This window comes from Amaranthus tricolor, chromosome 4, assembly GCF_026212465.1.
Source record: "Amaranthus tricolor cultivar Red isolate AtriRed21 chromosome 4, ASM2621246v1, whole genome shotgun sequence".
Lineage (NCBI taxonomy): Eukaryota > Viridiplantae > Streptophyta > Magnoliopsida > Caryophyllales > Amaranthaceae > Amaranthus > Amaranthus tricolor.
Window position 1 is genome coordinate 9,620,856 of NC_080050.1, and position 23,465 is coordinate 9,644,320.

At 33.3% G+C, this 23,465-nt stretch overlaps 1 protein-coding gene and 1 long non-coding RNA gene across 5 annotated transcripts; one reads left to right on the top strand and one right to left on the bottom strand.

Annotated features, from left to right (window-relative positions):
• Positions 1–5,352: 5,352 nt before the first annotated feature.
• Positions 5,353–23,210, bottom strand: LOC130809778 (probable amino acid permease 7). Of its 4 annotated transcripts, XM_057675577.1 has the most exons (9): positions 14,235–14,425; positions 13,887–13,977; positions 10,740–12,494; positions 9,921–10,157; positions 7,350–7,443; positions 6,803–7,017; positions 6,580–6,713; positions 6,255–6,482; positions 5,353–6,036 (listed from the first exon to the last, which is right to left on the bottom strand). In XM_057675577.1, exons 3-9 carry the CDS (start codon positions 10,819–10,821, stop codon positions 5,635–5,637), a joined length of 1,392 nt encoding a protein of 463 aa, XP_057531560.1. In that variant the 5' UTR covers positions 10,822–12,494; positions 13,887–13,977; positions 14,235–14,425; the 3' UTR covers positions 5,353–5,634. The 4 variants fall into 4 exon arrangements, 2 of the variants coding, with proteins under 2 accessions (XP_057531560.1, XP_057531559.1); XM_057675576.1 differs by lacking the exons at positions 9,921–10,157; positions 10,740–12,494; positions 13,887–13,977; positions 14,235–14,425 and adding exons at positions 7,635–7,868; positions 7,994–8,636; XR_009040930.1 differs by lacking the exons at positions 5,353–6,036; positions 6,255–6,482; positions 6,580–6,713; ... (1 more) ...; positions 7,350–7,443; positions 9,921–10,157 and adding exons at positions 16,117–16,937; positions 22,343–22,482 and having other exon boundaries at positions 10,823–12,494; positions 14,235–15,519.
• LOC130809779 (uncharacterized) lies at positions 9,078–10,539 on the top strand. The gene is made up of 2 exons (XR_009040932.1): positions 9,078–9,590; positions 9,681–10,539. It is a non-coding gene; the product is annotated as an uncharacterized LOC130809779 (long non-coding RNA).
• Positions 23,211–23,465: the final 255 nt, after the last annotated feature.

A 23,465-nucleotide genomic window follows, 5' to 3' on the forward strand; every position in this document is an offset into this window, starting at 1 on the left:
AGTAAGAGGCGTTCGCGTGACGCTCTGGCAGTGGAGGGGACTGGTACTGTGATGGCTGTGATGGCCCAGCCTGCGAGGTCCCCGCAGCGTCAATGGGATATGAATGATCCATCTCCTCCAAATGGTAGTCATAAGAAGGAGAGCATGCCATGTGCGTATGGGAGGTAGTTGGTGAGTGCTGTGCAGCGACTTCCGGTATGAAGTGCTGGAACTGCGAGCCGAAGAGCATGCCATGCGCAATCCCAGGGCTGCGGAGCCCCAGCTATACTCAGCGATGTGCTCCCACGGGTCGTCAAGTAATGTTAAGTATAGGAGCTGTATTTGGTTGCTTGTTTTATCGGCAAACAACACAGCACCTATCAAATATAGGATGTACGCCTTGGCGTACCTCGAAATGGTGCCCTCATCAGCATCTTCGGGGAGTTGCGAGAAGTTCTGAACCAACCATGTGCATCGCAAACCACTTCTCCTGATCACTTCCGGTGGAGGGCGCTCTCCCAATATGAGATGCACCATGTCACGCCAACCTGATAGCTGGCGTCCGCCTGTACAAACGGCACGTCCCTCTATGGGAAGCCGCGTTAGTAAGGCTACATCAAGCAATGTGATGGTAGCCTCACCTAGAGGGAGATGAAATGTATGCGTCTCCTGACGTACGACAGATACCTTAATGGATGGGTCTTTAGCAACACAATTTCTAATAACATTGTTAATGACAGAAGATGTCAGGTGAATGTGTCCAGCCGACACACTGTCACTACCCAATACACAAGAACCGTGCTTACCCTTATAGGTAACAATACGCCATGAAGATAAATTAGAGTCAAACGTAGCTCTAAGTTTCCACGAACAACCCCACTTTCACTTCAAGGAAAGGACAGTTTGGTTCGAGGTCTCCATTCTGTACTCCACATTTCTCCCAATATGATACACTTTGATAGCTTCCAACAACGATTCCTTGTTATCAAACATTATACCCTTCTCAAACTCTCCCTGTTCGGTGTATGTGGTATCACAAGCCCAAGTCCTCCATCATTTGTCCTCCGCATACTCGTTTAAAGGTGGACAGAGGGCATAAGGTGTAGGAGGAATGATTGTAGGAATGTTGCCTAGAGTCATGTCATTTGCTAGCGCATCCTCATCGACATCCACATCGTCCTCAAAAGGATCGTCAATAAGCTCATTACTCTCATTCTCATCATCCCAAGGTCCCATCTCAGCAATTTCTCCTAAGTTAACCATTGAATCAATTGGAACTTGATTCGTAGGGGGTTGAGAAAAAATACAAGATGCGTAAGAAACGACGGGATTTACAGTTTCCTGAGTTAATATAGGCATAGGGGTAGGAGTTGGATTAGAAGCAACTACATTCCCTAATGGTGCTTCTTCTACGTATAACTCCAAAGAGGGAATTTAGGTGGACTTTGAATGCTCCCACATCGCATCTATAGCCTCACCATCCTCAACAGGAAAGGCAATAAATTCTCCACTCAAGGCATATTTAAAACTTATATTTACGGTACTTCTAGTAGGGTCCAATCCAATCTTAGAAGATATAAAACGTCTAAAGTGGTTTAAATCCATGTTCGAATTGCAAGCAAACAACTTACGTCTTCTCCCAACATAATGAACTTTGCCATTATTTTCTCTAATACAACCATTCCAAAAACATACTATAGTGACGCGAAATGATGCCATTTTCTACATTAATACAAAGAAAATCAACATCAACATCAACTCATGTCCATACAAGTACATTATATTCATTTGATTATAATCTTTTTTGGTCTACAAATTATTCAAATCCATAATGTAGCTAAGTTCATACATATATAATACACATAATCCAAATAATAAATCAATTCATAAGTTCACAAATAACATTTCTAATACCAACATCAACATCAACATTTTCTAATAATATTCAAATAATACAACAACATTACTTCAAAATCCAACATAAAGCTATAAAACAATTAGAAATTACCTTCAATGCTTATGGATGATTAAGATTAGTCTTGATTTAACAACTAGAAACCTACATTTGAAAAAATAAACAAATTTGGTTAAAACCCTAAAATCCAAATATACACCAAAAAAACACAAAAAAAATTACCTTTGCGCAAGCTATAGTATCCCACACTAATTTTGAAGTGCCAAATTCAAAGAGGATTGCACAATTTGATGAAATGAATCAATGGTTTTAGAGGGAGAAGGTGGAAATGTCGAGTGAAGTAGGGTTTGAGAAATGGGATTTTGCGAAAAACAGAAACATATCTGATTTTGTAGATCAGGCCTGTTCGCAGTTAGTAACTGCGAACAGCAAATAAGACAAAATAGCTATTCGCAGTTACTAACTGCGAACAGCTAGTTTGTCTTATATGCTGTTCGCAGTTAGTAACTGCGAACAGCTCCAAAGCACATCTTTGGAGTTTGGACGCTTACTTTTGGGATTTTTTTAAAAGTTCGTTTATTTAATTAATTTTTTTTTCACTCAAAAATTTCAAAAATTCTGAAAATTTTACTCGGGTGGTGGGTAAGTGATAATCATTTAGTATTTAAATTTATAAGGGTATGGGAACTGGGATTAATAATTTATCAAATACATATTAATTTTAATAAAATAAAATTCTATATTGAAAAAGTCATAATCATTATATAGAAGATTTAACTCTGAAGTATTCTCACTATTACATCGCTGCTTGATAAAATCGCTCCTTAATCGAAAAACTTTTGGTACTTATACATATATACACTCACTAGTATTTAAATTTATTATTATTATTATTATTATTATTATTATTATTATTATTATTATTATTTATTTTTATTATTTTTATTATTATTATTATTGTTACTTTTTTAAAAAAAAAATTTTTTTAATACATCACGTGACTTGCACGTGATGGTCAACGTCAGTTTCAACGGTCAAACACTAAGAAACCGTTAATAGGTAGTCTTTTGCAAAGAATACTTTAAATAAGGTAGTTTTTTGCAAAAAAATTTACAAAAGGTAGTTTTTTGCAAAGAAGGGTATAGAAAAGGTAGTTTTAAATAATTTTCTCTATAAAATAAGATATTTTAAATTTTTGTTAGCAAAAATTATTAAGGCCTTTTTCTTAAGAAAAACACTCATAATTGTGTATAGTATAAGTTCTAAACATTTGTCATTTATTAAAATTGTTTCGGTGATGAAACGAGGAAGTGCAAAAGACACTTAAAATACCTGGAGATAGGTGGAAGTGTGATCAAGAAGAGCGACTCGTGGGAGGAAGCGACCTGAATTCCTGCGAAACAACACGTTAGCCTTGTCCGGGGGTGATCTCCCGGAAAACCCCTCCGACGCTCAAGTTAGAACGTGAATATGATATGTAGTGAGTGATTATAAACTGAATGCGAGATATTGCGGTTGATGTTAATGAGGTTTGATTGGCTAATGGTGTTGATAAGGAAGTAGAGAATAAGTATGGCTCTCTTGTAGATTATTTTTCAGATGTCCCTTCTTCTCTGATGGCTGTCCCTTTTTATAATGCTCAAAGGGGGAAGTTACATCAGAGAGGGAGAGTTGAAAATCATGGGAGACATGGGTAGTTAGTTCCCATGGAAGAAGGATCACCATGCAATTAAGGGGAAGTGGGAAGTTACCAAGCAAGGGGAACCATGCATTGTGGGAGAGTGGGGAAGTGAGTCAACTTGATGGTCATTCCCTTATGGGAAGTTAGGGTTTTTTAGAAATAATTGGCCCATGAGCCATTCAAGGAAGATGGGGAACCCAGAGAAAGGCTCGTCTGACCAAAAGTCAAAGTCAATGCGAAAGGTCAAGGGGCAATAAGGTAATATGACGTAAATAATTTAAATAAATAAATTAAATGAATGATACCATGACAAAAATGATAAAATATGATTTATTTACTATATAATCGAATTTTCCATCATTAGGTATAAAATATTTTGAATATACCAAATTTTTACAACTAACTGCTATATGAAAAATGTAAAACAATACCTAAATTTTGTAAAGTGAAAGAAAATATAACTACAATGCGTAATTTATTTTTAAAACATTTTCTTACCTTGACAAATATGAAAGAATAAATAAAAATATCGTATATCGTATGGATACTATTTAGTTAATTAATAGGAAAAATAAGAGCTAATATAAGGCATAAATTAAAATGAATAACTAAGAAATAAATATTTCTCACTTAGAGCATGTTCGGCGCAAGGGGAATATGTGGCATGTGTAGCAATGTGCTAGCGATTTAAGTAGTTAATAGTTATAGACTTATTGCTGTGGATAGTTGTGTGAATTGATATTATTTATTGAAAATAACGATTATGGTACCGTTTGAATATAATTTGTAGAGAAAAATATAGAGTAATCTTAAAGCGATACTTTTGATTTTTAAACACTACAAGTTATTCCTTTCGTTTTCTAATATTCTTCTCATTTAGAATGTTTCTCTTTAACGAGAGAGAAGTTTGACTATAATATTTGAGAAATTTATAGCATATATAATATATCAATTTAAAATCTCGTTATATTCGCCTTAATGTGTATTTTATTGTTATTTATTTATTATAATTTTTTTATAATGTAGCATTAGAGATATTGAGACTTAAAAATTAATTTTAAAATTACTTTTAAAATTGTCCAATATGGCTTTGTGCAAGAGTTTGCTTGGCTCACATAATACTTGTTCTCAATTTCTTTTGCTCAATTTGCCTTGGTAAAAGTTAATTTCGTTTTATTGCTCCACCAAAGTAATTTGAAAGCACTTAAATGATAATTTAGACTAAAACACAAAAATAAAAAACAATACACACTTCTTTAAGTCAAATCAAACTGAATATGTAGTTATAAATAGTAACAGAATAAGTATTAATTGACGTAAATCTCAAGATATTTTTTTAACTCGATTAGCTTGAATTACTTAACAAGTCTAAACCTTAATTCATGTTGCATCATATGGACATGTACAAATTTTTTATCAAGATCAATGTTCCTTGCAATAAAAAATAAAAATAAAAATATAACTATACAAGACACACATATGTGAATTTATTTTGGTGGAATTTAAATCGTTTAAATAGATACCTACAAAAGTTGTAACTTAATTTTTAAAAATAATTATAGTTAAAAAGGAATCAAAGTGAATATGTCATTACAAATTATAGTGGTAACTAATGAATAGATTTAGAAGTATGCTAGAGAATTTTTATAAGCAAAAGAGAAAATTTCTTTATATATATATATATATATATATATATATATATATATACACACACGTGATAATAAGAATTAATCACGTATTACAAGGGTAAAAGAGAAAGACCTCAAACATTATACTATGTCGCGAATAAGAAGAAATTAACTATAATTAAATTGATAAAATCATAAAAATTCACAGCCCCATTTCTCGTTTGATGAGCAATGTTTTTAGACTTTACATGATAAATAAAGGCAAAAAAAAGTGAATCTTTAGAATATTTGAAATAATTAGGTTACAGCGAGCAAATCCTGATTGTAGGCTTGGACACGGAGATGCTTCTCTGAGAAATTACTTTAAAATCAAACTTATTTTTTAAAATTTTTTATTAAAATAATCCTATGTTTTCAAAAGTTCTGAATCTTTACTCCAACTTAGCACTCACAAGTCCTTCAATAGACCCAACCAATGCAACTATACTTACCAGAAAGCAAACAACACTAAAACCTCGGAGTAAGATGCCCTTTGTAGTCCAAACATTTATCTTTTTCTGGACAATATACATTTCTACTGGGAAATATATTGATAAGGGCCAAAAACCTAAGGCTCCCAACACTCCTAAAACCTGATTGAAGTACGGGAAAACCATCGCTATCCCAGTCGTTGATACAACATAAGCCGTCCTAAAACACAATCTGAGTAGGTTCACTCGAAGAGTGGGCAGCAACGACAGCTTCACTGAATGAAAATCATTTACAAATCCACTATTTGGGAACTCTTTAGCAAGCCATCCTTCCACAAATGCGAACACCGGTTGACTGTAAACCTACAAAATTACGATAAATTATGTCAATTTAGTTCGCTAGCTAGTGTTGAGGGTCCGTTTTTTCAACTTATTTTCAGCTTAGTCTGCATCTAATCATTTCAGTTCAGTACAGTTCAGTTCTAGAATATTCACTTGAATTCAGTCAAGTTCAGCACAGATCAGCCGAAAAGAATAGGACATACGTTTGAAAACAAGTCGGCAAGAAACTAGTAAAGTACCTGATATCCTCCAACCAGATGAACGACTACACAGGCATTGGCAAAATCAATAAGCCAGTATGGTTCATAGAATCCAAAACCCGTCAAGATATTACCCGGTGTGTCATTCCCAAAGGCTGCATAACCAAAGCATGCACAAGTGAGGTAAAAGAATGTGGTGATTAAGACAGCTAACAGTGAGGCCTTCTTCATTGATCGATTTTCTGGTGGAGGGGACTTCATTGTATCCTGCACGCGCATACTAGTATACTTATAATTTGATTTGAATTTGCCAGAATAATGTCAAATATAGTTTTACAAGGATTTGAATCATGTAAAAATTAACCTGAATTTCTAGAACGATGAGTGAATAAGGGTAGGCGAAAGCAATATCTCCAAGCGCTTGAAAGGATAAGCTCAACTTCTTAAGAGTTGAAGTATTTGGAACTCCACTTATGTTTCCCTTGATCGTTCGATTTCCTGAATTTTCCAAGAATGTAATGATGGCTCAATATCACGACAGAAAATCAACATATTGTTGATAATGTAGTAGAGTAAGATCAGATTACCAATGACTTTAGCGAAGCCAAGGCCTAATCCTATGGTGGAGTAGGAAAATGACATGATGGCTGCTAATATAGAAAGCCACTCCATGTTGTGAAAATCAGGTATTTGAGACACAATGATCTGAGCTCCTCCGAACAGCAACATATACATATCATCCCCGTAAGAACAGGAAGCTTGGTGACCCCGTTTGTGGTAGCAGTTTGACTTTTGTATTGCTCTATATCATCAGTATCCACATATTAGTTTCATTGAACACAATGCAAGATGAAAGCAAAACAGGAATAACTGTACAAAGAATCATCGCATTCATAAATTAAGCATCCTATTTCAATCTCGCTATCAACTGTATCAGCTCACTTGAGGGCTTGTTCTCATAAACTAAAAACAACTGCAATAAATTAAATAAAAAGAATAGTGAAATGTGAAAGTAAAAGTGAAGATAAATGGTTGTGCGTAATTAAGCGTGAAATTAATCAGATAGATACGAAATTAAGAAGATAAAGCATGGATGTTTCGTAATTCCTAATTGGAATATATGGTAATTTATACCTGATGCTTATGGAAGTAGTGATTATGTAGGCAACAGCAGCACCACACATGCTTAGATATTGAAGTAAACCACAGTACCATACCTGTTTCCTTCCTGTACTCGCACTTGAAAATTCGAATCAGTGCACTTGCACATCAAACCTTAGCTTATTACTCTTCTCATTTTTTTTATTTTACTAATTTTGTATATACTACTGATGCAATGACGAGATATTAAAAGGAAAACATAAACTAATTAGATTTTATTGAAATATCGGGGGTTTAGTAAAGGTTGTGTTTGGATACCAAGTATTGTTCTAACAGCATCCCTGTAGGAAGGGTTGCGGGAACCAGTCACAGGGTGAGGAGACCGGTAACAGTCCGATAAGAGGGAGGCTGATATGTACGTCACAAACGCAAAGCATAGCAAACAAAGCGGCCCAGCAATCCATCCTAGTTGCGAAGTACTCCATGCCAGTGACAGCACACCCGATCCAATTACAGCTGTTATGATATGAGCTACTCCCGTCCACACAGTTCCTGTTCGTTTGATAATCAGGTTGTGTGCTACATGCAGTTAGTAATTCAGACTACTTCTGTATATTTTGGGGCATAATTAGTAAGGTAAGCTATTCAAGCTAGCAGAAAGAAAATAATTACAGTACCAGTTCTCTTTTGACCTTCATCTTCATCATTATCATAAGTGGATGTTATCTCTACAGACCTTGTTTTTGCCATCCCAATGATCTACTTGCAGGGTAATGAATTTCTCTAACACCTCACCACTCCGCGGTATACATCTTTAAGTGTTTATACGTAATATTATAGAAGTATCTATCTATCTATCTATCTCTCTCTATATATATATATAACATAGAAGTACTCCTATATAGAATTCACTTTTAAAAATCTATACACAAAGATATTCAGCAATTCAAGAAAAAGTACACATCTAGATATATGGACATAGGATTATTAATTATGTCTCCACAAAAGTAGCATTACTCTTAACCCCCATACTATATCATGTGACTTGTGGTATAGATTTGTTTGTCACTTTGCCTGTTGATTTACTCTATTACATTAAGGCCAAGTTTATTTTGGTAAAAATGAGTTCAATTCTGAATAAAAAAGTTCAATTTAACAAATACTCCTTTCGTCCTTAAAGTTGTTCCCATAAGGAATATTCACGGTAATTAAGAAAAATAGAATATTTAGATCATTAGATGGTGGATATATTATTTTATTAAATAATAAATTTCATGGAGGAAAAGTGGAGACCATAAGCATTAAAAAAATATTAAATAAAGTTAGTGAAAAAAAATATGGAGACCACAACTATTAAAAAATATTAAAATAAAGTTAGTAGTAGTAAGTAATATAAAATTATTAAAATATTGTTAGTGGAAAATATGTGAGGACTATAAGCATTATTAGAATATTAAAATAATTATGAATAAAGTTAATTATGTTCAAAATTTCTAATATAAATAGAAATTTTTTTTAGAGGAACAACAAATGAAACATCCTAAAATAGTAAATTGTTACAACTTTAAGAAAGAGAGCGAGTATAAGATGAATTGGTCACGGTTTAAACATTTACTTTGGAAAATTGAGTAACATTTGAAATTTTCTCTTCCGATCTTATAGAGAATACACTATGTTAGCATTCCTTTCTTTTAAAGTGAAAAACTCCTAGTAAAATTTCATCAAATTAGGAGGATTCTAATGTGAGGTGATGAGCTTTTATTAAGGAAGGGAGTAAAATAACAACAATACTGGTATAGGCAAGTGGCAATTGGACAAGTTGGAGAAAAATCTCCTTCCAAGGCCATGATTTATGCAAGGGTCCTACTATTTCTGTTTTCATTATCACCTATGGATTAAAAAATTATATTATGAGTGATTGAAAGAGATTTGTAGTTTGGAACCATTGATGCTACTTCTTCCCTTCTACTACTGGAATGATCTGGAGTCTGGACCCTTCCTGTATAGGCTGCATTTGACAGTGGACCCGGCATGGAGCTTCAAAATATCTGCTCCTCATGTTAAGCATACAATATTTGTTTCTATACATGCTGAAATTTCAGCATAAGCCCGAAAACGATGGGTCCAAAAATGTATCATCTTCAAAGTCATTGGTGTTAAAGACGTCATTTTGACATAAAGAAAACAAGTATGGAATAAGGGATTCGGGATGTCATTTGGGTGGTCGGTCTGATGAGTACTCGATGTAACATATAGATCGATGATTATTATCAGGTATGTTCTTTGTATTTCAAGCACAGTTAATAAGGATTAAGCTTAGAATTCCATAACACAATTACCTGAAACTAACAGCAGCTGTTATAGTATACGCAATCCCGTACCCATACAGGTTCTGTTTTGCCAGATATCCGCTTATGGCTCCAGACCTCACTCCTGTCGATTGTCATCATCATTATTAGCCGTCCAAATAATTAGATCAATCATGTAATTAGATGCTTTACACAAAAAGAATATCATGATTTGGTAATGTAAATTATTGAACAGAACAAGATTCTATAGTGGTTACACTTTTCTCAAACTGTTTTGAAGGCAAAAAGAGAGTACCCAGAAAGTGAGTGACAGCGTTCATGTAGGAGGAGTTGACAATAGGGCCGATGTCTGGATCAGGAGCCCGATAGCAATCACAGAGGAGAAAAGTGGCGACCAGGGTTACGCCTGCAAACAGTAACAAAGCAATAGGACCTGCCACCCATCCCAGCTGTGCTACGTTCCATCCTAACGACAGCACACCAGCTCCTATCACCCCTGTTATTATGTGCGCTATTCCTGTCCTTATGGTTCCTGTTTCATTACCCACTATTCAAACTTTCTTTTTCGAATTGACTCGAAACATGTTGAGATTAACGTTTTGGCATTGTTGTGACTCGATACATGAAAAAACAACTAATAAAATTCAGGAAAAATTACCTAAAATAACATGATTTTTCTACAATAATCCCACCTATTGATTAACCATGAATAATCCCACGGGTATTTGCCAAGAGTAAACTTGGATAACCGATGACCAGCTATAGTGGGTAATTCACCAAAATGGTAAACTAAAAATTAATTTAAAATTAGAGAAAAATTTTAAAAATTTACATAAAAGATTCTAAATAATAAAAAAAATCATAAAATTTTTTTAAACATTTTTTTCGATATTTTATTTTAATTTATCTTTTTTTTTAAAAAAATAAAACTTGACATAGTAAGTCATCCGGTTATCGGGTTTACTCTAGGAAAATACCCCTTAAAGTTGGGATTATTCATGGTTAATCAATAGATGGGATTATTGTAGGAAAATCATGAATAGGTTGGATTACTCTAGGGAATTGTTCCTAAAATTCATTGCAAATATAGTATTGAAGTTGAATTCATGAATACCTGTTTTGCTCTTATGAATCTGGTTTCCCAACAATGCTGCCTGTTGCTCTGCATCTTCTCCTGTATTTTCTAATACTGCCATTTTAATACGTAGTACCCAAGCTTAACTTATCACTTTTATATACCACTCGTATAAAATATCGTCCAATATGTTTGTCTATGAGCCACCCACAAATATTAGTCTAATTCAAGACTGCTCTAACAGCAGTAATCTATGCTAAGTTTTCACAGAAAGGGAAAAGAACAAACATTTTCTGCTTCCTATATCAGAATTAGCACAATTATCTCCGATCTCTTACATTATTATGGAGTATTATTTTAGAAAATCTTACTATAAAAAAATATATTTTATTAGAAATTTCCTATATTTTATATTCATAATAAAGTCTTCTGCTTTTCATTACGTGCAAGCATCTCTCCCTGTCATGCTCAAATTTTAGAGTGAAATACCATCCCTATTATCATATTGCAATCCTATTATTAAGATTTTTGAGCTTTATTATGACTAAAGCATAGGTTAAAATAACTAAGAAATCATCAGCATTGACTAAGGAAGTCGCTTCGCGACTTTTACCATGACTGTGACTAAAACTATATATTTTCCATAAGCCTTGTCCTCCTCCGTTTCTTCGAATATGCACTATTATTATAAAATTGCGTTTATGTGATCTTAGTTAATGGTGCAAATTGTAAATTCAAAGAGACATTAAAAAAAACTTATTAGAACTATTCAAATTCACACAACACAAAGCCCAGCTTGGCCCGGCCTACAAACTTACCCTGAAAGTTCGGAAATTTAGACTGCAGATAGAATTCGTGGACTAATCAACTCTACAAATTATGTTTTTTTCCCTAATCACCAAATTTTTTTTGTCTAATCATGTTCATTTAAAGGTCAACATTTGAGATAATCCAAATTTCAAATATAATATTAGATGAACTCTATTTTATTTTAGACAAGCTATCAACTTAATTAGGTGAACAACTCTATGTTTTTACTTCTATTAGACATAACTGCAAAACAAAAGAATCCCAAAGCAGCAGCACCTAACGTTCTTGATCATACTCCTAGTTGACTTATTGGACTAACTGTAAGGTACTTGCCATAAATGTTACTCTCTCTCTCTCTTTGTCCCTTTGTATTTATCACACTTTTTTTGTAGTTAGTTTCTTTAAATTTGTAACATTTCATTTATAAAAAATAATGTCACCACAACTTACTTTAATTTTCATCCATACATTTATTTTCCCTTTTAATATCATTTACATTCCCCACAATTCAAATGTCCCCACCACTTTAGTCTTTGTGACAAGAGACAACTCATTTTATTGCAATTTCAAAGGGACTGAAGAAGAATATGAATAAAGTAACTATGGAGCGAAGTATTCCCTCCATTCCAATCAAGAAAAACACTATCTGAATCCGATGAAAAACCAAGTATGGCTGTACATTTACACTTTCAACATCAAAAGTACAGAATGGAAGAGCATTTAGGTGTAATCATCTTTGAAGAACACCATCGTTGGAAAATAAAAATGATGGCTCACTGCTCAACTGAAGAAAACACCGAAGGGGATCACAAAATTTAAAAACCTTGTAGATGATAGAAATATCATCATGAGTATTAGATACCAAACACAAGCCAAAACATCAGTTGAATTATATATGTACCATAACTCCCTTATGGACGATAACCATGATTTTCTACCACAGAAATGGTGTGGAATTCTACAGAATGCAGCATCTCTTCTTATCTGCACGAAAAAAATTGATCAATCAAGATAAGAAAAATCATAACTATTGGCAAGTAAAGGAACAAAGAAACAACTTGAAACCAAAATTTGAGTAGGGAAAGGTTGAGTTAATTAGTAATAAAAGTTTTGAAAAAAAAAATGCTATGCCAAGTAAGAACTAGATTCAACAGGAATCAATAAGCAAAACAAGTCTACAGTGATCAGTAGTCGATATATAAATACTTACAATATATTCCATTACCCCAATGCCACTAAATGGTTTCACATAGGTGGGGTTCGAGGGAAGGTCGGTTGGGGTTTGTAGAGATGTCTGATGTACACAACCTTAGCAAAAACTAGCAATCAAATACAAATTGCGCAACTCTAACTGTAAACTACTACTAATGTATGTCAATCAAGATATCCTGTCCTATATAGTTCTTACACATAAAAAATAAAAAATCCATGTTTTTTAGTTCCTTTTATGCGAGCTTGTTCATCGCGCATCTGATAATGCAAGCGGCAAATCTATGCTTGTTGGAGGTAATGTTGATCACCAAATGACTCAAGACAAGGTATACCATGTAAGCAATGATGGGGGTACAAGGAGTTGAGTGCATGGATGATGGGGCTTCCAAGATGCAATAAAGGAGGGTCTTCGGTGTGCCATGGTAATGCAGCAACAAAGAACCAGAAGGGTGCAAGGACCGTCTTGAACAAGGCAACAATGTGCTCAAACAAGGCAGCAGCTAGCAGCTCGAACCAAAGGCCCATGACGCGATTTTGTTTGCTTTACTTGGTGGGCAAGTATGGGCTTTTGGGCTAGAGTTTATTCTAATGTTTTAGGGGGTATATTAAGGACCCTAAATCAGATTAGAAAGATATGGGTAGAAGACTAATACAAGGGAAAAGAGAGCTTCAGAGCCTAGAGAGTTCCTAATGTATTAGATGAGTGATACTATTAAAGGTACAAGTTTTAAGCTTGATAGCGTATGATCAAGCATTATAAGTGGTATTTCATTAATGTAATATTGATTAGTTGGTGAAATATAAGGGGGAGGTGTCCAAGACACTTATGTGTTGTATGTGAGCTTTGTCCATCAAAGCTTTAATGTTTTTATCATTCTTGTTTATGCTCTTTTTTTATTACTATCTTCTACACCTCCTATTGCCATTTGAGGGTCTAAACACCTTTCACCCAAAGAGTTTTAAGCTTATAGATTTGAGCAATGACACTAAGCAAATATTTTCTTTTTCCCACCCAAATAAATGATAGCACACTTTTTTGCGTTAAATCTGCAATAGAAGGGAGCTGCAAGGAGAACTACCAATCATTTTAAACAGAATTCACACAATCGAGAACTTTTGTAAAGTGCTGCTGACAAACACAAAGAGAGGAAGGTTAGAACTGACCTTTGGCTACTTCATAGACGATAAGGTGGAATGTGGTTTTTCTTGTCAGTCTTATTTGGCTCCTTCAGTCTTCCCTCGTCAGTATGATGGCCTGAATGCAATACAAATAAACATTAAGATTTTCCATCCATGCTAATTGGATTCAAATGCTTTACGAGCAGCTATTAATGGCAATTCATAAATTCCCTAAATAGCAATAAAAAGCCTAGAGTATTGCAGATTTTCTATTTGTTACTCCAAAACATCTATCTTTAGAACATAAGCATGTCATGTACGTAAAATAAGAGCACAAGACACTAAGATAAGGTTTACGCAAAGAAAAATAAAAGCAATGGACACAACAAGCACCTGAATCTGGCAAAGCTTATCCAAGCCGAAGCTTGATTTTATAAGTTGAATCACAGATGACACATATATTGAGTATTCAGACTTTGCTTGGAATTTTGACATCGTTGAATAGTGCCACTATGAGCTTCACCAATCACGGTTCACCATCAAAACATCTTTCAAAGATATATTAGTATTTGCACATCAAATGTTTTTCAGCGTTGAAGAAGCATTGTTCTCGTCCCTTGGGACAGGTCAAGCGTGCAGCCAGGATTCTTTTTCAACTTTTTTTCCTCCATCAACTTTTGTGTAGTCCAAGAGTTATCCCACAAACCGGCTGCAGCATATATCCTAGCCAAAGCAACATAATCAGAAGAGTTTTGGTTATCCATTTCGATAAGGTGGCTTGCTGCTACTTTCCCAAGGGTGATGTTTCCATGGATGTTTGAAGCACCAAGAATTGCTCTCCATTGTGATTCATTGGGCTGAATATTCATCTTTTGCATTAGCTTGAAAGCTTCTTCTATTCGGCCGCCTCGTGCATATATATCCATCATACATGCATAGTGTTTTTCATTCGGAGTTATTTTATGCTTTCCAACCATATTATTGAAGCAATTCCAACCTTCTTCCATCAGGCCTGTATGGCTACAAGAAAACAGAAGAGACAAGAATGTAATGCTATTTGGTTTGAGGCCTCCAGATTCCATCTTCCTATAAAGTTCCATTGCCTTATGTCCATAGCCATGCTTAGCACATCCATCTATTAGAGATGACCACGAAATAACATTCTTTTCCTCCATTTGATCAAAAACACAAATGGCTTCTTCAAGCTCCCCGCATTTGGCATACATATCGATGAGCGCATTGCTCATAGCAACATCATGGGCAGACACAAATTTTAATGCAATAGCATGAATTTGTCTTCCAAAGTTCAAATACGATGAAGTAGAGCATATACTAAGCATTGTACAGAGCAGAAAACCATCCAACGAAATGTCACTGCGATATATTTCACCGAAGAGATTCAAAGCATCAATATGATGGTCAATTTTATGAGCATAGCCAGCTATCATAGCAGTGTATAACATTACATCCTTCACCGTTGCACACTTAAATACAGAGTAAGCTTGCTTTGTGCTTCCACATTTTGCATACGCATCTATGAGTAATCTTCTCAAAAAATCATGTAATCCAAAACCATAAAATACAATAAGTCCATGAATTTGGCAGACTCCGATGAGATTCTTGTCTTGTGCACAAACTCTAAGTAAACTTCCAAAAGTAAAGCAATCAGGTATCATACCTAAAGATTACAGGCAAAAAATAAAAACAACAGATTTTTTGGTAAAAATCATAAAAATTCACAAAACTTTTTATAAGAAAAATCTTTCAAAAAAATATCTACTATTGATGATGGTTTTTCAAAGTTTTGACCATTAATTTGAAAAACGACATACACATGATAACCACTTGACCTTCTTCAACCTTTTCTACACCATTTATGATGTCGCTACTGAAATTTGATTACATTTGTTCATGGATTCATTAGAAAAATTCTTCCAATTCAAGTATGTGCTACACAAAATTAACAATATGTGGAAAATTAAGTCTTGTCTCAGGTAGAGCAAGTATCACTCTTTCAGATCTAGTCCTAAGCCATTCTCAGCTAGCCATCCCCTTTCCTCAACCTACCTCGTAATGAAAAAAAAAATATTAACACTGGCAGTGTTCTGAAAAACAAATTACAAAAGGTTTTTTTTTTTGAAAAATGTTTATCATAGAAACTAATTTTATGATTTTCTTTCAAAATTATGATAAAAAGGGATAATTCCCCTTAAACTTGATCTCTCAATAGTGTTCAAATTTGAAGTACACTAAGCTATAAAACAATCAACCTCACCTTCTTTCATCATTAATCTGAACTTTTGAAATGCATCAATTGCAAATCCCTGGACTGCATATCCACCGATCATTGCATTCCAACAAACCAAATCCCTCTCAGACATCATCTGAAATACATTAAATGCATCCTTTATATTCCCACACTTGGAATGCAAATCAACCAAAGCACTTTGCACATACAAATTCCTAGAAAACCTACTCTTCTCTAAACACCCTTGAATTTGCATCCCACTTCTTAAACACGTCAACTTAATACTTGCCTTCAATACACTACCATAGGTGAATTGATTACCCTTTACACCTGAATGATGCATACTCTGAAAAACCATCATAGCCTCCTTAAAAAGGCCATTTTGAGAGTACCCAGATAATAGAGCAGTCCAAGATACAATATTTCTTTCAAGCATTCTATCAAACACTTTACGTGCATATCCCATGTCACCAATTTTGCTATACAATATGATCATTTTCGTACTCAAATTTACATCTAAATCAATCGCATTAAAGAACAAGTATTTGTGAACCAAGCGGCTTTCTTTTGCAGCTTTTGAATCAATGCAAATTTGAAGTAAATTCATGTAAAATGAGCGTTCTGAAGGAACTGGATTCTTAAACATTTCTCTTACAGCTCCATATAATCTCCCCATAATAGAGTAAAATTAGGCGCTTAAGATGAAAAAACCTAAATTACTGAAATAATATCAACCTCTCTGCAAATGGCGCGTTATAATGTTCGATTATTGTTCTTGTTTTGGTTCGTTTTGGTTTGCTTTTTAGACAAGTTGAGTTGAGACTTGAACATAGGTGTTAAAAACCTCTCTGCAAATGGCGCGTAATAGTGTTAGATCAAAATTGAATTTAATTTAAATTAACTTCAAAAATAGATTGACAATCATGTAAAAGCCAACATGAAAACAAGACTAGATTTTAAATCGGCCATAAACACTTAATTCGAAATCAACCCGATAACCTGGGTGAACACCTCTATCTTGACAATAAGTATCTGTGGAGAATAGGGTCTTGAACATAGGCCTAGGAATAGGATTCTATCATATTTGTCAATAATGAAAAGTAAAAACACATGATAAGATTATTTCTAGAGTTTAAATATTGTCTCTCAAAATAATTGTGAGAAACAAATAAATAAGTTATTACATCAAGTTATTTATATGTTTCACACTTTAAGTCATTACATTACTCTTTACTCAAAAAGAATGTTTTGAAGTTCATGAATGATTATAAGGTTGAAATGTGCAATACATTTGATTGTATTCAATCTCAAACTCTCAAGATAGGAGGTTTTGAAATCATATAGCTGATAGTTGTAATAATTCTACTAATATTTTTACCATTATTCAAAAAATCAAAAGTCAATTTCTTAAAATATTTGCTTCTTTAAAATATTGTTACCTAAGTATTAATCCAAAGGAGTAAGGATAACCTAATCTACCTAAAAAGATGTAGGATGCTAGTAGCTCATCTTGTCCCTTAATCATAAGGTTAGTATTTGATTCTTGTAAATATAGAGCATATTTTATGACCAATCATTTCTCTCTTTAGAAATACTCTCGCAACGAGACTATTAGTCATTGTTGTCGACATTGAATATCGTGGTATGTTCCAAAACCAATACAACGATTGACTTGTACTTGTTTCATTGCCAAGGCTCAAGTTGCTTGTCTTAGAGCCTACCAAAATGGTCACTTGCACAATGCACACTTGTATTTTCAGAATGAGATCATAACAAGAGGCCAACCATTTCATGCGCAATAGAAACGAGATAGGGATACAGATGAAACTCTAAAAGACTGAAACACTCTTCATCTTCTTAATTCTTCATTCAATCCGACATTGATGATAAAGATATTAGCGTTTTCTCCATTACCCACTTCCACATTTCAGCCCATGTTTATCCCATCATCTCTTTCTTCTACTTTTTCCTGTTCTTTCTCCATTGCTGAATCAAAACTCTCATCACAAGAATCTTCGAATACTGTTTCCAATCCTCCTCCCAATTTTACTCCCAAAACTCAGAAGAAAAGATGAAGAATGACAGTAATATTGAAAAGAAAATATCCCAAATTCAAGTTTTTAGGCAAACTATATACCAGTTTCTAAAACCCAACTTCAAGACGCTCTCATCTCTTTTCTTCGTTTTCAGCATCATTCCTCTAATCATGACGGTGATGATTCTCTTATCTACCACTTTCTTCTCCATTCCTCGTAAGTGTTCTTAATTTGTCCTTTTATTAGAATTATTTTAATGGAATTCATTATGGTGTAGAAAAAAAATATAATCTTTTGGTAGTTTTGATTGTTTCTTTTGGTTATCAATTTTGTACACTATGTATGTTTGATGAGAAAGATCTTATGGATTTATCAATGATAATGATAATAACAATGCTTCTACAAGATGAATAGACGATAAATTTGCATGTATTTTGTGGGAAATTTTCCTGGCTTTTGAAATTCAATTTCTATCCAATAACTTTATGTTTTTCTTGATTCTACCCAGTAATGAATACTAGAATATGTAATACAAAGTCAATACAATTAATAAAATTCACACATATTAAATACTTGAACAATGGTGAAAACTTACATTAATCAGCATAAAGAGATTACATGAATTCATACAACTAATTATAAGAAAACATATGCAATAAACATTCAAACTTTAATTGAAATGGGCAATCAAGAATGAACCATTTTCACCCAAAGGTGAGATCATAAAAGAGAAAGGATAAGAAAACATACATAAGGAAGTTGCAAAAGAAGAAGCAAGAGGATGAAGAATGGAAGAAATGGAAAAAGTGTCTGGTTGACATTTTAATTGCGACAATAAACATGTCAACTTCCTTAATCTCTACTTCAACGGTAGAAGATTGCATAGATGCCCACGTTTTAGTACGAAGGAGGGAGAAGAGGAAGACGGTAGGCACCAATGGATAAGGCCATAAGGGTAATGGGGGAGAAGAGATGAGGGATTGCTACTTGCTAGGGCCTTGGAGGAACCACAAGTGACAAAAAAGTAAAAAATTCAAAAACTAACCCCAATTTTTTCATTTCACTTTTTTATTTGACCTATCTTTTTCGCCATATATATTTTCCTTTTAATAAAGATATCAAATCGAATAACATAATCTTCCGCCACAAGGGTAACAAATCTATTTACTATGAATGCATATTATAAAAAGTAGAAAAAATAAAAAATAAAAGTTGTTGTCAATAAAAATTTCAAAAAGTAAACACCGAAACCAAATAATTTTCAAAATAAGCGTCTTTCACATGAACGTGAGGAAAGATATGACCCGCTTTTAGTAACCACAGAATTACTGAATTAAGTCAGTCAACTCAGTAATCGACCGATTCTTGTATTGTTAACTTCCATACATTAAAAGATGTAAAAGACATTAACATTATGAGTCGATTTTCATAAAAAAATTCTCTTATTTCATTTAATGATGTTATCATCAATTAAACTAACAAAGAAATGTCATCTACTGTTGTAACATTGTTAACTTCACTAAGGTATCTTAAATTTTTTAGTTTTAAAATAATATACTTTGTACTAAGTATAACTATGACAAAAATGGGCCGATTCCTTATCTGTATACCTATTAAAAATTGTATATCCACCACCCTGAAATTTTAATACGGTAAAATGGTTATGAAAATTTTACTCGAGTGGTGGGTAAGTGATGAATGATTAGTATGTAAATTTATAAGGGTATGGGGATGGGGAGGGCACATCTCACTTACCCGCCGTTTTATTTTGAAAGAAATCTATTAATTTATTGATAAAAATGCTATACGATAGATTTAACTCTGAAGTCTTCCCTCTATTATATTGCTGCTTGATACAGCCTCTCCTTAATCGTAGAACTTTTCGCACTCATATACATATACACTCACTATCCAACAGACTCGTATACCCACACCAACTAAGACGAATATGATACAAAACATGCAAAATTGTACCCGCCTATCATACTTAATCATAATAAATATACACATGTAATCTTAAAATACAAAAAATTATCTTTTAGATATTATTATTTTTTTTTTAAGTATGTTATTAATAATTGAAATATTTGATATAAAATAAAATACTTTTAATTCTTGTTAGCAAAAACTATTAAGTCTGCACTCATGATTGTGTATAGTATAGGTACTAAGCTACTAGCCATTTGTCCTTTATTAATGTAATAAAATACGATCATATTTACTATTTAATCGAATTTTTCATCATTTGGTATAAAATATTTCGAATATACTAAATTTTTACAACTAACTGTTATATGAAAAATGTAAAACAATACATGTAATTTTGTAAAGTGAAAGAGACTATAACTACAATGCACAATTTATTTTTTGAAACTTTTTCTTACCTTGACAAATATGAAAAATTAAATAAAAATATCGTGCATTGTAAGGATACTATTAAGTTAATTAATAAGAGCGAAGATAAAGGCAAAATTAGAATGAATAACTAAGAAATAAATATTACTCAGTTAGAGCATGTTCTGCAAGGCGTAGATGTGGCATGTGTAGCAATGTGCTAGCGGTCTAAGTAGTTGTAGACTTGTTGTGGATAGTTGTGTTAACTAATAATGTTTATTGAAAATAATGGTTATGGTACTGTTTGAATATAATTTGTTGAGAAAAATATAGAGTAATCTTAAATCGATACTTTTGATTTTTAAACACTACAAGTTACTCCCTTCGTTCTCTAATGTTCTTCTCATTTAGAATGTTCCAATTTTAGGAGAGAGAAGTTTGACTACGATATTTGAGAGATTTATATCATATATAATATATCCATTTGAGATCTCGTTACATTTGTCTTAATGTGTACTTTATTATCATTTATTCATTACAATTTTTTTATAATGTAACATTAGAGATATTGAGACTTAAAAATTAATTTTAAAATTGCTTTTAAAATTGTCCAATATGGCTTTGTGCAAGAGTTTGCTTGGCTCACATAATAGTTCTCAATTTCTTTTGCTCAATTTGCCTTGGTAAAAGTTTCCAATTTCGTTTTATTGCTCCACCAAAGTAATTTGAAAGCACTTAAATGTTAATTTAGACTAAAACACGAAAATAAAAAACATTACACACTTCTTCAAGTCAAACCAAACTGAATATGTAGTTATGAGTAGTAACAGAATAAGTATTGATTGACGTAAAGCTCAAGACATTTTTTTAACTCGATTAGCTTGATGTACTTAACAAGTCTAAATCTAATTCATGTTGCATCATATGGACATGTACAAATTTTTTATCAAGATCAATGTTCCTTGCAATAAAAAAATATAAACATTACCATATAAATCGTTCAAATAGATACCTACAAAAGTTGTAACTTAATTTAAGGTGAATATGACATTATCAATAGTAGTGGTAACTAATAAGTAGATTTAGAAATATGCTAGAGAATCTTTACAAGCAAAAGGGAAAATTTTCTTCCTATATGAATGTGTGATAATAAGAATCGATCACCTATCACAAGCAGTGACGGATAAGCGGTTCAGAGTCCGAGGGGGCACCATCAAACGCACAAAATTTTAAGAAATTTTTCTGGCGAAACAAAATGTTACTATTAAATTTTTCATCCCTGATCTAAATCCTAGTCTCACCTTTACAAAGTCAATTACTCAATTCTAATCGAAATGTTACCCATGATCTAATAATTTACCATCAAATCCACATTGTATTATCAAAACTAAGTGAAAAGATTGAATGTTAAATTTTAAATTCAATCAAACAATCTAGCAAATTTTTACAGAGGATAAACAACTTGCTAGTTAATAACCTATCATTTTATAATATCAATCAATGAGGCCTTAATATCTTCCATGTTGAACATGAAAACCCACAATCTCACTCAATTCCAATCTAAATATAAAATCAAAATTACTAATCTTAATCCTTCGTATTTTTGGCACAATGATTAGACATATCAACTTGAATCCTACAATTTAGAAATCAAATATCACCAACAAAACAATAATAATAAAAAATTAAGAAATATTCAATTATTCCAGATAAACAAACACATTAACACTAAAAAAATTCAAAAACATAAAAATTAAGATTAAAATTAAAAATTTAAGACTAAGATTAAGGTTAAAGATAACATAAAAATTAAGATTGAAAATACCAAAAAAAAAAAAAAAAAAAAACCCTAACTTTTGGGGTGTTCAAAAATCAAATAGTACCTGAAATTGATTGAAGGTGGGTTGGTCTGGTGGTTTTCATAGTCCGCGGTGGTCGTCGGTGGGCCTTGTGGCCTTGACTTCACGGCAGCAGCAGGTGACTTTTGATTTAGGGATTAACGAACTAGGTTTTAGGGATTTCGAACTCAGCGAAACCAGGGCAAGTGCCGGCGAGAAGTGGCGACTAGCGAGAGATGCCGGCGAGGGGTGGGTGGTGACTTGGTGTGGGTCGTCCGGTTGATGAGTGGGTACCGGTAACTAGGTTGGGTTTTTGATTTTTTTTTTTGGAAAGAAGGGTTTTTGAATTCAAGAGGGAGAGGGAGGGACAAAACTTATGAGAAATTATCAATAATATTGTTGAGTTTTTGCATTTTATTATTGGTATCCTTTTATTGTTGCTATTGTATTGGTGATTTTCTGAGATTGCTAATTTTATGAAAATTTTTTATCACAGAAACTAATTTTATGATATTCTTTCAAAATTATGATAAAAATGAGAAAATTCTCCTTAAACTTGATCTCTCAATAAGGTTCAAATTTTAAGTACGCTAAGCTATAAAATAATCAAACCTCACCTTCTCTCATCATTAATCTGAACATTTGAACATCAATTGCAAATCCCTGGACTGCATATCCACCGATCATTGCATTCCAACAAACCAAATCCCTCTCAGCATCTGAAATACATTAATATTCCCACACTTGGAATGCATATCAACTAAAGCACTTTGCACATACAAATTCCTAGCAAACCTACTCCTCTCCAAACACCCTTGTATTTGCATCCCACTTCTTAAACACATCAACTTAATACTTGCCCTCAATACACTACCATAGTTAAATTGATTACCTTTTACACCTGAATGATGCATACTCTGAAAAACCATCATAGCATCCTTAAAAAAGCCACCTTAAGAGTATCCAGATAATAAAGCAGTCCAAGATACAATATTTCTTTTAAGCATTCTATCAAACACTTTACGTGCATATCCTGAATCAATGCAAATTTAAAGTAAATTCATGTAAAATGAGCGTTTTGAAGTAACTAGATTCTTAAAAATTCCTCTTATAAGTCCATATAATCTACCCATAATAGGCCAGTAAAAGACTAAAATTAGGCGCTTAA